The sequence below is a fragment of the Biomphalaria glabrata genome, chromosome 14 (genome assembly GCF_947242115.1).
Source record: "Biomphalaria glabrata chromosome 14, xgBioGlab47.1, whole genome shotgun sequence".
NCBI lineage: Eukaryota > Metazoa > Mollusca > Gastropoda > Planorbidae > Biomphalaria > Biomphalaria glabrata.
Genome location: NC_074724.1, coordinates 5,244,141 through 5,257,298, shown reverse-complemented (window position 1 = coordinate 5,257,298; position 13,158 = coordinate 5,244,141). Strand labels below are relative to the sequence as shown.

Sequence of the window (13,158 nt, the reverse complement as noted above, 5' to 3'; positions counted from 1 at the left end):
AGCAACGAGCTATTGGTCTAAACTGCCCACAGGTTGTGACGTTGCAGGTCAGTGTTCAGGCCTTGTATAGCGACTGGTCTCGGTTTAAGTCACGAGAATTCACGATGACAATATTCTGGCCTGATGGGAAGACTTTGGAGTCAGTCACCAGAAGTCCTAGTGGAGAGTAGTCGAAGAGTTGACTCACAGACCAAGCACAGCTCTACACATGTGGAGTAGTAACGCAGGCAAGCAAGTAATTAAATTCACGTATATAATAACCCACAGTCACGTAGCTTAAAATACACATGTGACGTCCATGCATTTAGCCACCCCCATTTTCAACGTGCATTCACGTGTAGCTTCATTCCTACTTCCAACAATGTCAAGAAGAACCCCCCCCCTTTTTTAAACTCTTTCTCTCCTAACTGACGATACCAACGTGGATTCCACCAGAATGTGGTAAATAATTACGGAGAGAAAGAGTTAAAACCTTTCATTTTTACTATCAAATCATCGTGAATGCAGAGAGTGTCTTAACGTCGACTAGTATTTTTCATCTGAAACCACATTAATGCACATCCTTACAGGTTCCTCCAACGGCCTACCAATGGGTTATTGCAAACTTTTTCCTTAACGGAACACTTCGCTCATTCTGAGTATTTAACAGAACAAGTGGCTCATTTCTAAAGAGATTAATGCACTTAATTCACGTGGTAACCTACTTGTTAATTATTTCAGTAGTTCCTGGAACACCTATTCAGGCCTTGCGAAACACTGAGTTCCTCCACACACAATTTGGGAAACACTGGGCTATAGGATACCATAAAGTTCATTTTGTTTTCATGCAGTATCACTGAAAAAATAATTTTCAATATGTTTCCCGATCATTTTTTAAGGCACCACACATGGATCTTTACCGTCTTTCTTCATTCCTCTTTGTCTCTTGCAAGAATTAAAGCTGCAGAAGTTTAAATTCAGATTTGTACTTCTCTTTGGTGGGTGCCACCCAGGGCTAATGAGCCCTTCCTGCGCGAAGCTGGCTGGTTAAGGCGCCTGTTAATAGCCTTTACCCCCTTCACCTATTAGTGAAAATTGTTCCCCAACTATAAAGAGTGAAGATTACGGTTTAATAGGTCCAGTTACAATTGTAAGAGCTTACATCGGTCTGCAGTTAATGTCCACGAGATTGATTAATTTATTTAGCTGTTGCTAAATCTTCACTAGTAATTTTTTAAAGGCTCATGTTTCACAATGTTAGAGGCCAAAAAAAATGCTATGCTAATGGTTTAAAGATGTGACGTTTTCTTTGCTTCATTACTTAAAAACAACAACAACATGATTTACTGTACATTATTAGACGGAGCAATGTTTTTAAGTTGTTTATATAGATAGTAGCTTGAAATGCAATCTATACAAATGCTTGGCTGCTGGTCGTGTGATATACGCGCTGGACTGTCGTCATGACATGTCGGTTGTCCCGGGTTCATACCTTGTCCGCTGCTATTACCCGTCGTCCTGCGGGAGGTTTGGACTAGAAAGTAAATTATCTTCAACTCTGAAGGAACATCCGAAACATTTAAAACATTTTACAAACAAATATATTTCATATGTTCGATACAAACTTTTAGTTAACAAAACGAAGCTGTTTGTAGAACATCCGGTTGAATGAAGTTCTTTTGTCTAAGGTTAACGCATTGTTTCTTGGTCGTTGGAGTAAAAGTTTCCCTTTTCGACGATGCAATCTATATTGCAGATGATGTAAAGATAATGTTTCTGTGGCACACGGTGAACGAGGGTGACGGCCATCACAGCGACCAGCAACTTTTACTTTACCCCAAATTAATATCATGGACCCATTAGAGCTGGGTGGACTCAGAGGCACCATAATGACCACGAAATGAAAAATCCCAGTCTTCATCAGGATTCGACTCGGGACCCCTGGTTCAGAAGCCAAGCCCTTTACCACTCTGCCACCGTAATGCGGTGATACACAAATCGATGTTGTTGAATAGTGTTTGCAATGTAGAGCTTAAGATAAAATTTGAAGAAGTTTCTTTTTTAAAAGATAAAAAGCTCAATAAAACTTTTATTTGCAAATATACACAACTTTCAACTACAATGGAGATGTATGTAGAACTTACCAGATACACAAATAAAATAATGATAAACTTGAACAACTTTTGATAAATATCAAAGTCACTCTTAAACAAGAACATATTTTTAAAAATTCTTTTTTTTTTTTATAAAACAAAGCTTATATTACGCCTATTTGTATCAGTTAGTTTGGATCAGCCATGTAATTAAATTTGTAATAGATCTAGACTAACAATAAAGGAATTAATAAAAAAAAAATAAAAAAAAAAAGGTGGAACGACCTGAATTCGAACTTATGGCTCAAGCCTTCTCAGGCCATGGAAGGTACCAAAGTTGTGTATTGTTTCTATAGTCTCGTCCTATTTTATCAGGTTAGTGCTCACTGAGACTAAGACGACGACATATAAAGGGGACTAATTCAGCTTATACCACCACTTCAGTCAAGTACAATTTCTTTCCCATGTTCGAGATACCAAACAGAATAATTTTTTATCAATAACTAATTAACTAATTGGCAAACTCTTTTTTTTAAATTGATTCTTGTATTATCAGGTAAAAGAAATGATTGTGCAAACTTTTAGCTTGATCTGGGAATGGGTGTCGGAGAAATAATCTGTACAAACTTTTTTTACCAGACAGACAGTGTGAGTTGATATAAGCTTTGTAAAAATACAAATCTTGCACTCTGTAACTTTATTTACTTTGTTACACGAATCAATCAAAAAATTAACCAATTTGTTAACTTATTATTGGTAATTAATTATTTTGCTTGGTATTGAATAAGGGAAAGAAATGCTTCTTGGTGCTATATTCAGTATATATACCTATAAGCTTGGAGTTTTTCCCCTTATTTCACCTTGTACTCGTGTTTTCTTTCCTTTCCATTCTCTGATGAAGTTGTCATATTGTATAATAATTATTCACAGTTATGAATCAATTAAAAAATAACCAATTAGTTAGTAATTAATTTCTTTATTTTACAACAGAAAAGGAGTTAAACGCTATCATCTTGAGATATATGGCAGTAAGATAAGCTTTGTTGTTGTGTTTGGTGTAATGCACAAATTGTAAGACACATTTCCTTATAGATAATAAAGATTATTATTATTATTATTATTAATCTCCCTTGTTTTGGACATTTGCTTTACGGCCACTCTTGTTGTGTAGTATAGACCATTGTTTAAAGCTAGTTCATTAGACATCTGCCACCATATATATACTATATAAGGCTTTAACGATCCTCTTTAGAATTCTTATATTATGTTTTGAAACCAAAACCTAATTAAATGCTCAGCAAACATTATGATCAAGGAACATTGCTCTTTATTCCACATGCCACCACACGCATATGTAAGCGGCATCAGAGTACGGAGCGGATGCCATAATCAAGGGAAAAACAAATAATATAGTAAAGCTCAAGTTTCTGATTAAAATGCATGACGAGATTAGCACAAGGACAGGCGTAGTGCGTAATTATCTTTTCATTTGAAGGAACGTCTTAAGTTTATAAGATAAGATTGAAGACTCTCTACAAAATTAGTTTCATTTTAAAGAGAAAGTGGAAGTGAAACATTTTAAACATCACGTGGTATCCGGACGTTTCACGTAGTCCATAAGTTCAATCAGAGCCATAAATTCATCATCGTCGATACGCTTTTGAAAATATTGCCTAATATTTTGTGTCGGGGACGACGATTCACCGTCCATGGTTTGAGCATCTTGATGGGATAGCTCAATGGCATCACAGCTTCTTTGAAGATTGCCATTGTCCCCAAAAAGATGGAAAAATTGTATTTGTCCAAATTCGTCGTCCATAGACCGTTTTTCGACGATAGTATGAGTGCTATTGCAAATGTCGTCTTCAGCTATCCTACTGAGGACATCAACAGACTGTTTACATGATGCCATGATTTCATCTGTTTCGGCGATGATATTCCCGGAGTTGGTTTCTGTCTGATGCTTCTTTTGAGGTCGAGTCAAAGTTCTCTCGAAGCTGTCAAGTTCTTTCACACTTAGAACGATACTTCGTTCAATGTCAGCCAGTTCGTCGGCGACATTCAGCTTTGGATGGTCCGTAAAGTCTTGTTTCGGATCTGCTGAGTATTTCATGTGCTCTATGCGTATGCCATCGTCGTAGAGGGGATTGTTGATGAAGCTGTCAATGACATCCGGGTTATAACTATCTATACTTGTCTGACTTCCGAAATTCCGGCAACGACTTCCAATTTGTTGTTCATACTCAAAGATTTGATTTTCATACCAAATTTGTAAACTTTCCCCCATATCAACGCTTTCTGCATCTCCCCGTTGTCTAGAATGCTGACGTCTTGAATGCTTTGGCGTGTTTCCACATGGCTGTGGTTTTAAAGGAAATTCTTGAGTGCCGCCATCAGAAGGCGTTATGTACTCAATAACATCCCAGCCTTGAGGGTCTCTGGCTGTTGCACCCTGACCGATATTATTAGATAGGGTCTGGTACTTGAGCCGCTCACTCCGTACGTCCGAGGTGGTCAGATACTGGTTGCCAGCGCGACCTCTCTTGTTGCGATGGTACTCTTCAAGTCTGTCGTAGTGGTCTTCAGAATTGGAGCTAGCTGATGTTGAGAGCCTTGGTCTGACTTGATATTTGCCAGAGTCCACTGTTGAAATAGAGAGATGAACACCTTAAATTGCCTTGAAGGAATGAAGTTATGTTAACTATAGGATCCTTGATTTAGTCATGCTAATAAACTTCTCATTCTTAAAATCGACTTTAAAAAGGCTACTGAAAAACTAAAGATGTCGTTCATAAATTATTTAATCCTAATTTAATTCAACAATTACAATAACATCTATAACAATAACAGTGATTTCTAATATACAGCTTGATGTGTTGACACTGCAAGGTCTTCGTATTATTGCTATTGTTATTAAATACAAGTTCCGTACATTTAGATCAGTTATTCTGCAGTCCTATCTTTAACATTGTATATATGGAAAGGGATACATTAAGTTTGGTATTACGAAAAATCAACTTCCACTTTGACAGAACTACAGCTTCCAATCTTAGTCCCAAAAATCATACTGTTGGTGAAGTTTACCTTTCATATATCGGTAGACAATTATAACCACTACAATAACAAAGACAGCTCCAATTGTAACTGGTATAATAAGCTTCAGGTCAGGACCTCCGGACACACTTTCTGTAAAATACAAGGAAGAAGAAATAGCAAATTAAAACAGAGTGTTACGTACTAAGTCTATATTTAAATAGGCGTGGACTTTTTCTTGGAAGGAAATGAGCTTTGAACTCGATAATCTTCATAGATACCAAAAAATGAGATTTATAATTTATTTTCTAACATTCCGTACCAAGAAAACGGTCCAAATGTAGATCTCGTAGAGTTTTGTTATTATTGTTGTATTACTGTTGTATTTATGTGTATTTTTCTGTTGTGTTGTCTTTATATGAGAAACGAGTCCTTGTAATCACAACAAATTTCCGTAAGGATCAATAAAGCAGTCTTATTCTTAGTCTTATCATTATTATTATTATTATTATTAGCAGTAATAGTAGTGGTAGTAGTAGGGGATGATAGTAGCAGGAGGAGGAGGAAGAGGAGAAGTAGTAATAGTAGTAGTATTAGTGGTGTGTGTGTGTGTACGTGCTAATGCACTGTGTCTGCGTGTTTGCATGTGTTCACCTTCCGACGTGATGGTAAAGTTATAGCTGAGGACTGTCTCTTCTGTAGCGCTGTCCTTGACCTTGATGGTGTTCAAGGTCAAGTCAGCAGGCGTTACATCCCTGACCGTCAGGGTGACCATCACATGCAGGGGTGACGTGTTGATGAGCTCAGCGTGGTACTTTAGGTCCTGGGCGTGGTCAATGTGCTGGTCATTCACGTACAGGTTGTACTTGCTCTCGTGTTGCCGGTCGAAGATGATGCAGGCGGAAATGGTCAAGTCCGAGCCAAGGGTGGCCTTAATGTTTAGATGCTGGATTACCCCGTGACACAGTCTGGGAGGACCTTTTGATAAGACGATCGATAATTGATAATTTTGATAAAAACATTATATATATATAAATCAATAAAAAAATATTACCAATTAATACATTTATTAATGTTAATAAATTAATGTTTACATAGAAAAGGGAGATACATCTTGCATTATTGAACAGTATTGCAGTAGTTTTGCAGTTCTTTTTATATATAAACTTTTTTTATACACTTGTTCTACTATAGGGGTGTTTTCAGGGGTGTTTTCGATATGGTAGATAACTTCTAGACGATGCTGTCCATAGGGAAGATGATGTTAAGATCATCTTGTTTCTTTGGCCAACGGTTAACGAGCAGGGTGTCATGTGGCCAGCACAACGACCAACTGCCGTTATTTTCCCCAAATAAAGTCATGAACCCATTAGAGTTGGGTGGACTCAGGAGAGAAAAAATCCCGAAATTCAAAATACCAGTCTTCACCGAGATTCGAACCCAGAACCTCAAGTTTGGAAGCCAAGCGCGTAACCATTCAGCCACCGCTCCCCCCTTGGTCTCGATATTGTAATTTAGTTGATAATGTGAGTGTGTTGTAAGACTACGTGTAAAACCAAGTTTCCGCTTTCGTGTTTTTTTTTAAACATTTTTTTAATATCTTTTTTTTCTTTGAACGTGACAAGAAAAAGTGACCATTTCTCCAGGGAAAAAAAAGCTTTTTATTCACAAAGCCTTACACCATACACTAGACAGTCTGAGATATCTCCCATTGGAACCTCTCGAGTAAAGGCTCTAGGTCAACACATACTATTGGTAATTCATTACTTGAACTCACAGTTCGATTGTGTGGTCAAATAAATAGACTCCTCCTCTCTCTGTGCAAACATAGAACTAGATTGTTTAACAAGGCAGGTGTATTTCCCAGAGTCAGAGCAGCGAAACGTCTTGAAGACGTATGTAAGTCCAGGGTCGGCTGTCTTGTTTAATGTCTGGTTCTGTTCATTTCTGATCATCTTGGACCTTTCTAAAGAAGTCTGGCAAACGAGCATGACGTCACTTCCGTTTTCAATCCGCACTGTATGATTGCCATCTTTCTTTGCTCCGGCAACATATAATTCGATTGGAGGGTTGGAGTCTGCATGTACAAAAAAGAGGTCAACAAATTAGTCTATATAAAATGAATGCAACATGTATATGAATATATAATGTAAATAACAGAGAGAGTGTAGCTTACATCACAGAAATCACTTTGTTTAAACTTACATGTTTTAATTACAAAATGATGCTTGCTATTTACCTCAATGCATGGAAGTCTCCGATAATTAGTAAATTTTAGAGAGATTACAACAAAATGTAAAATTTTTAAGTTTAAGAATGCTTTCATTACTTTAGATAAAAAGGATCAGCCTGTATGACTCTGAATCACTGGCGGATCCAGGGGGGGGGGCGGTAGGGGCGATCGCCCCCCCCCACTCGTCCGCCCCCCCCCCAGGGGGGGGGGCGGACGAATTTTAGTATAGAAGTCACACAATTTGTATACGAATTTATTACTTATGTTAATAATATATACTAATTATTTATATTTCAAACTATTTTTAGATTATTTCGCCCCCCCCCTCTAGTATGTTGGCCGATTTGGTGGGGTCGGGAGGGGGCGATAGCATCAATCCGCCCCCCCCCCCAACCATAAACTTTTGAGTTAGGGGGGCGGTCCAATTTATTTGTAGAAATCACAGCTTGATAAAAGAATCAGTTAAATATCTATATGATTAAAACTTGTTATTGATATTTTAACCGATCTTTGTATTATGTCGTTCCCCTGTTGTCCGATTGGTGTGGGGGGCGAAACCTCTACTGCCCTTCCCACCTAAACCCTTTGAGTGGGGGGGGGGGCGATCCTACTTTTATGGAGAAATCATAGTTTATGAACAAGATTAGTTGAATTGATATATAAATTTGATATTATGTCGCTCCCCTTCTGGTATCATGGCCGATTCGGTGGGGTAAGGGGGGGGGGGGGGCGATTGCATGTACTGCCCTCTAGCCCTCTGAGTGGGGAGTGGTCCTATTTGTATGGAGGAATCATAGTTTGTGAACAAAAATAGTTGAATATCTATATAATTGATATGTGAAACCATTTGTATATTATGTCGCACCACACTCTAATCTCAAATTTTATGATTAGGAAACATAAAATGAAAAAGGAAAAAGGTGGGAGGGGCGATACATGTCATCTCCTTTCCCTCATCGGACAAAGCAATAATTTTTCTTTTTGTATTATAGTTAAGAAATTACAAAATGTAAAAAAAATCAGCCACTAATATAATTTATATATGCTATAAATTAAATTATTATATCGAGTCGCCCCACCCTTATTCTTTAATGCCAAATGCATTCATTAGCAGAAATTATAAAAAGGAGCGAGGATAAATAGTTTTCATTCTACCGCCCCTCCCATTTCCAGACAGAGTTTATGTAATTTCACATGAATTTATCATAATTATTTTAAGAAAGACTTTGCTTTGGAAAAGTTAGAATTCAAACAAAAATTTTCAGTATGAGCCACGATTGAGATGAGTACCCTTTTTTCCAACCTTTACTCAATCTAATATTTTTCTAGTTAAATTTGGGACTATAACTCACAATTTATGCTTGAATTTTATTGAATATTATTTATCGATTTTTTTTTTCGGAGGCGATCCTCAAAGCCTTAATCTAAATATGTGGGGTATCTGATCTTTTCAAGAAACAAATCGGTTTTATTTGCAATGTATTAAGGGCGTATAAATTCAAATTAGAATATTTTTCAAGTACAATATTATTCAAAAAGTCCTTTTTTAATAGGGTGAATAATGAGCTTTAGGTAAGGAGAATGCGTTTCTTCAGTGAAGAATGCAAGAAAACGCTTTTAGCGTCGGGGCTTGGCCCCGAAACTCACTGATGAATAGTGAGCTGTAGTTGTCAGGAGCAGGCGTTTCTGCAGTGAAAAATGCAAGAAAACGCTTTTGGCGTAGGGGCTTCGCCCCGAACTCCACTGATGGATGAAGAGCTGTAGATGTCAGGAGCAGGCGTTTCTGCAGTGAAGAATGCAAGAAAACGCTTTTGGCGTCGGGGCTACGCCCCGAAATCCACTGATGGATAAAGAGCTGTAGATGTTAGGAGAATGCGTTTCTGCAGTGAAGAATGCATGAAAACGCTTTTCGCGTCGGGGCTTCGCCCCGAATCTCACTGATGGATAAAGAGCTGTAGATGTCAGGAAAATGCGTTTCTGCAGTGAAGAATGCAAGAAAATACTGAGAAATACTGCTTATTTATTCTTATATATATATATCGCCCCCCCCCCCACTCCAAAGTTCTGGATCCGCTAGTGCTCTGAATCTTCCTTTTTGAATGCCCCTTCCTAATCCACCTTAGCTAGACCCTACTATCATTTTATCCCAACATAACCAACACCCTGTACGGCAGTGCTGAACAACTGAAGAGAACAGCACACTATTTTTCCTTGGCGCAGTTTGCAAACAGAGCTGACAGCTCAGCAGCAATAAAGCTGGCTAGGAGAAGAAAAGGAAGACTCTGAATCTATAATCACCATAATGTTATTTTTAAACTTAAACATTTTTTGTTCAACAGAAGACATACTTGGACTTTAATGCATTATGTCTGTAGCGCAGTGCTTCTCAACCTTTTACGTTTTACCCTCCACTCGCTATTCCAGAAAAATAAAATTACGTTCGCAGTTCAAATCGTGTCCCTTATAAAGCGTGTTTGGAGTTGAGGGTGTATAGAGAAATCAATAAGCTGTTAACATCACCACCGTGCTTATTCCTTCCATGTTAGTTTCAGAAATTTCTTCTTTTGGCGTCTACAAATCAATATTCATCAAAGTTTTTTTAAAACAAGGGAGGTCTAATTAACTCAAAAATAGTGAGCGGCATGGACCGATGTTCATACGTAAAATTTAAGGGGGCATAAAGGGAACGAAGACTGATTAACGTAGGAACAGTTCTTTTAGTGGACAGTTCTGACGTTATAAGATGGGTAGAATCGCTATGCTAGAGCGAAGCCAAGCGTCTTGGAGGGCGAAAACACTGACTTGCAACGTCACAACCTGTGGGCAGTTTAAACCAATGGCTCGTTGCCATGTCACAAGTTTTTACAACGTGGCAACGAGCAATTGGTCTCCACTGCCCACAGGTTACGACGTCGTATGTCAGTGTTGAGGTCTTCTATGACGGATGGTCTCGGCTAGAGACGTTTTAGAATGTTTTCTTTAGAAATACTTTTTCAGTCGATCGCGTAGCATAAACCGCAGAAATGATTGTTTCCCTTTGATTCCCCCCAAATGTAACTATTTCAACTTTTTTTTTTAAAAAAAGGTAATAGTTATTTTTTTAATTGAACAATATTTGAATACTATTAACAGCTACTATGCAAATGTTAATGAGTTTCAGTAACTTGAGACAAAATGGTTACATTGAAAAAAATGCGCACATAAACGACTATGTTACAGACACCAAAGAAAGATACATAGAGAGAGAGAGAGAGAGAAAAAAAGTAAGATTGGTGGAGATAGAGGGGGATTAAGAGTAATTGAAAGAAAGAGAGAGATAGAGAGAAAGATTAAGCGAAAGAAAGAAAAGAATAAGAGAGGCAGCAATGAAAGAGAGAGAGAGAAGTGGGGAGGAGGAGAAAGAATAAGAAAACTGAGAGAAAAAATAAAAAGAACCAGAAAAAGATAAATGAGAGAGACGGCAATGAAAAAACAAAAGAGAGACAGACAAACAAACAGACAGACAGACCAAAAAAAAAATAAACCTAAAGAACAAAGAAAAAAAATGAACCAAATAAACGTGAAAAATGCTATTGATCAAGAGTGAGAGTAAGAGAAAATAAAAACAAATTCATCTAAGAATGTGTGTCTTTGGATTCGCAGTGTCTGTGTGGTCTAATTAACTCAATTAGGGAACAACAGTTATGCAAAGTTTTAAAAAAAATTCCACAAAGGGTCACTGTGACATTCAATGTCAGAAGATACCCTGGACTGGAGGCTTACCTTTATAACTGCTACAATCTTCTAGCATAACAAACACCACCAGTGCCATAAACTTGTATAGAAGTAGTCCCATTGTTTAGTCACCATAGCAACGATTCACATTATTCCAACCGAAAAAAAAAATTACAACCATTCTAGAACAACATAAACAATTATTATCAGCCTTTTTTTTTTTGTATTTGTATTATTTTGTAAAATTGATTTTTTATCGATGCCAAAATAATCAAATGGCGCCGATTAAAAGAAATAGGTTAAGTCATAAGAGTATTGGAATGTCCCACTTTCGGTCCTCATTAAGAGCAGTGGTTCTAAAATTGTGGTGCAGAGAAGTAGGATACAGAAGAATGCTAGAATTAAATTCCATGAGATCTCAGCTTCTCGTGAATATGTATATATGTATATTTGTGTGTGCGTAACTTTAAAAATGGTATTACATGTCTACATATTAGGTTATTGACTAGAAGTTTCGAAGATTTCTTAACACGTGTGGTAACTCATATCTATTATAAATAAGGAAGAGAGAGAGAGAGATACAGAGAGACAGCGTCACAGAGAGAGAGACAGAGAGACAGAGAGAGAGAGACAGAGAGACAGAGAGAGAGAGACAGAGACACAGAGAGATAGAGAGAGACAGAGACACAAAGAGAAAGAGACAGATAGAGAGAGACAGAGAGAGAGAGACAGAGAGAGACAGACACAAAGAGAAAGAGACAGATAGAGAGAGACAGAGACACAAAGAGAAAGAAACAGATAGAGAGAGACAGAGACACAGAGAGATAGAGAGAGACAGAGACACAAAGAGAAAGAGACAGATAGAGAGAGACAGAGACACAAAGAGAAAGAGACAGATAGAGAGAGACAGAGAGAGATAGCGACAGAGAGAGAGAGACAGAGACAGAGAGAGAGAGACAGCGACACAGAGAGAGAGAGAGAGAGACAGAGAGAGTCAGAGAGAGAGACAGACAGAGAGAGAGACAGAGACACAGAGAGAGAGACAGAAATAGAGAGTGAGACAGAGAGAGAGAGACAGAGAGAGAGAGAGAGCGACACAGACAGAGAGAGGGAGATAGAGAGAGAGACAGAGAGATAGACAGAGAGAGACAGAGAGAGACAGAGAGAGAGACAGAGAGAGACAGAGACAGAGAGATAGAGAAAAGAGCTTGTAAGATGAGTATGTGGCTTGCACTTTTTAAAGTGAAAATCGGACTCTCTAACCCTCTCCGAGTTCATGAGAAATGTGAACATCTTCGACCACGTAGAGAGAGTTATAAGAGAGCTTGGTAGTGATACAGAGAGAAAAGGTCCAAAGTCCTAAATAAAAGGCACGTTTTACCAGGATACGACTGGCGATCACCGCAGCAATGTCTTGTTCCCTAATCCTCATTTTAAATTTGAGAAAATGTAATTACACATTCATTCGAACACATACACACACACACACACATGAGCTAATTGGATGCTTCCGATAATGATTTCATACAGCTTTTTTTTAAAAAAAAAGACTTAGATTAACAACTATTGTTTCTACAATTTGTTGAGAGAAGAGGTCAAGGTTCAAGTGTTTTTGTTGTGTAAAAGTGAAACGGCAATTTTTAAAGGGAAGCAACTCAGGGGTAGCTCATAAAGAGATGGAGTTATAGAACGCTATTTCTCGTGAATTATCCAAGAATTTGAGGTTGATTAGCGAATATAAATATAGAAGAGAAGCTAGGTGCTGAAACAAATGTTGGTCCCTGGTGCTGCTATCCATTTATGTTTAATATGTATGTATCACATTTTTTTCAGCACCTAGCTTCAACTCTATGTTTACGTACACAGATTCATTGCTCCTAACCAATGATGCTTCTATATGTAATGTGTTTATGTTGTCCACTTGTCACTATGAGAGATACACAATTAAATAGAGCCATTGTTTGTCTGATACATGCCTAACGGCTGTCTGTGTCGGCTCTATTGAAGTTGTTGGTGAACGGATGTGGCGGGGGTGTGGGAGGGGCTAGCTAGGGCATGTGACCATTGACCGCTGGGGTGGTAATTTGCATTGTTGTCGTTTCCAGG

The 13,158-nt window shown here is 38.1% G+C and overlaps 1 protein-coding gene across 1 annotated transcript; it reads right to left on the bottom strand.

Moving 5' to 3' along the window:
* Positions 1–2,944: 2,944 nt before the first annotated feature.
* LOC129922689 (uncharacterized) lies at positions 2,945–11,349 on the bottom strand. Its single transcript, XM_056009486.1, has 5 exons — positions 11,101–11,349; positions 6,883–7,182; positions 5,760–6,083; positions 5,157–5,258; positions 2,945–4,715 (listed from the first exon to the last, which is right to left on the bottom strand). Exons 1-5 carry the CDS (start codon positions 11,171–11,173, stop codon positions 3,658–3,660), a joined length of 1,857 nt encoding a protein of 618 aa, XP_055865461.1. The 5' UTR covers positions 11,174–11,349; the 3' UTR covers positions 2,945–3,657.
* Between the last annotated feature and the right edge of the window lie 1,809 nt (positions 11,350–13,158).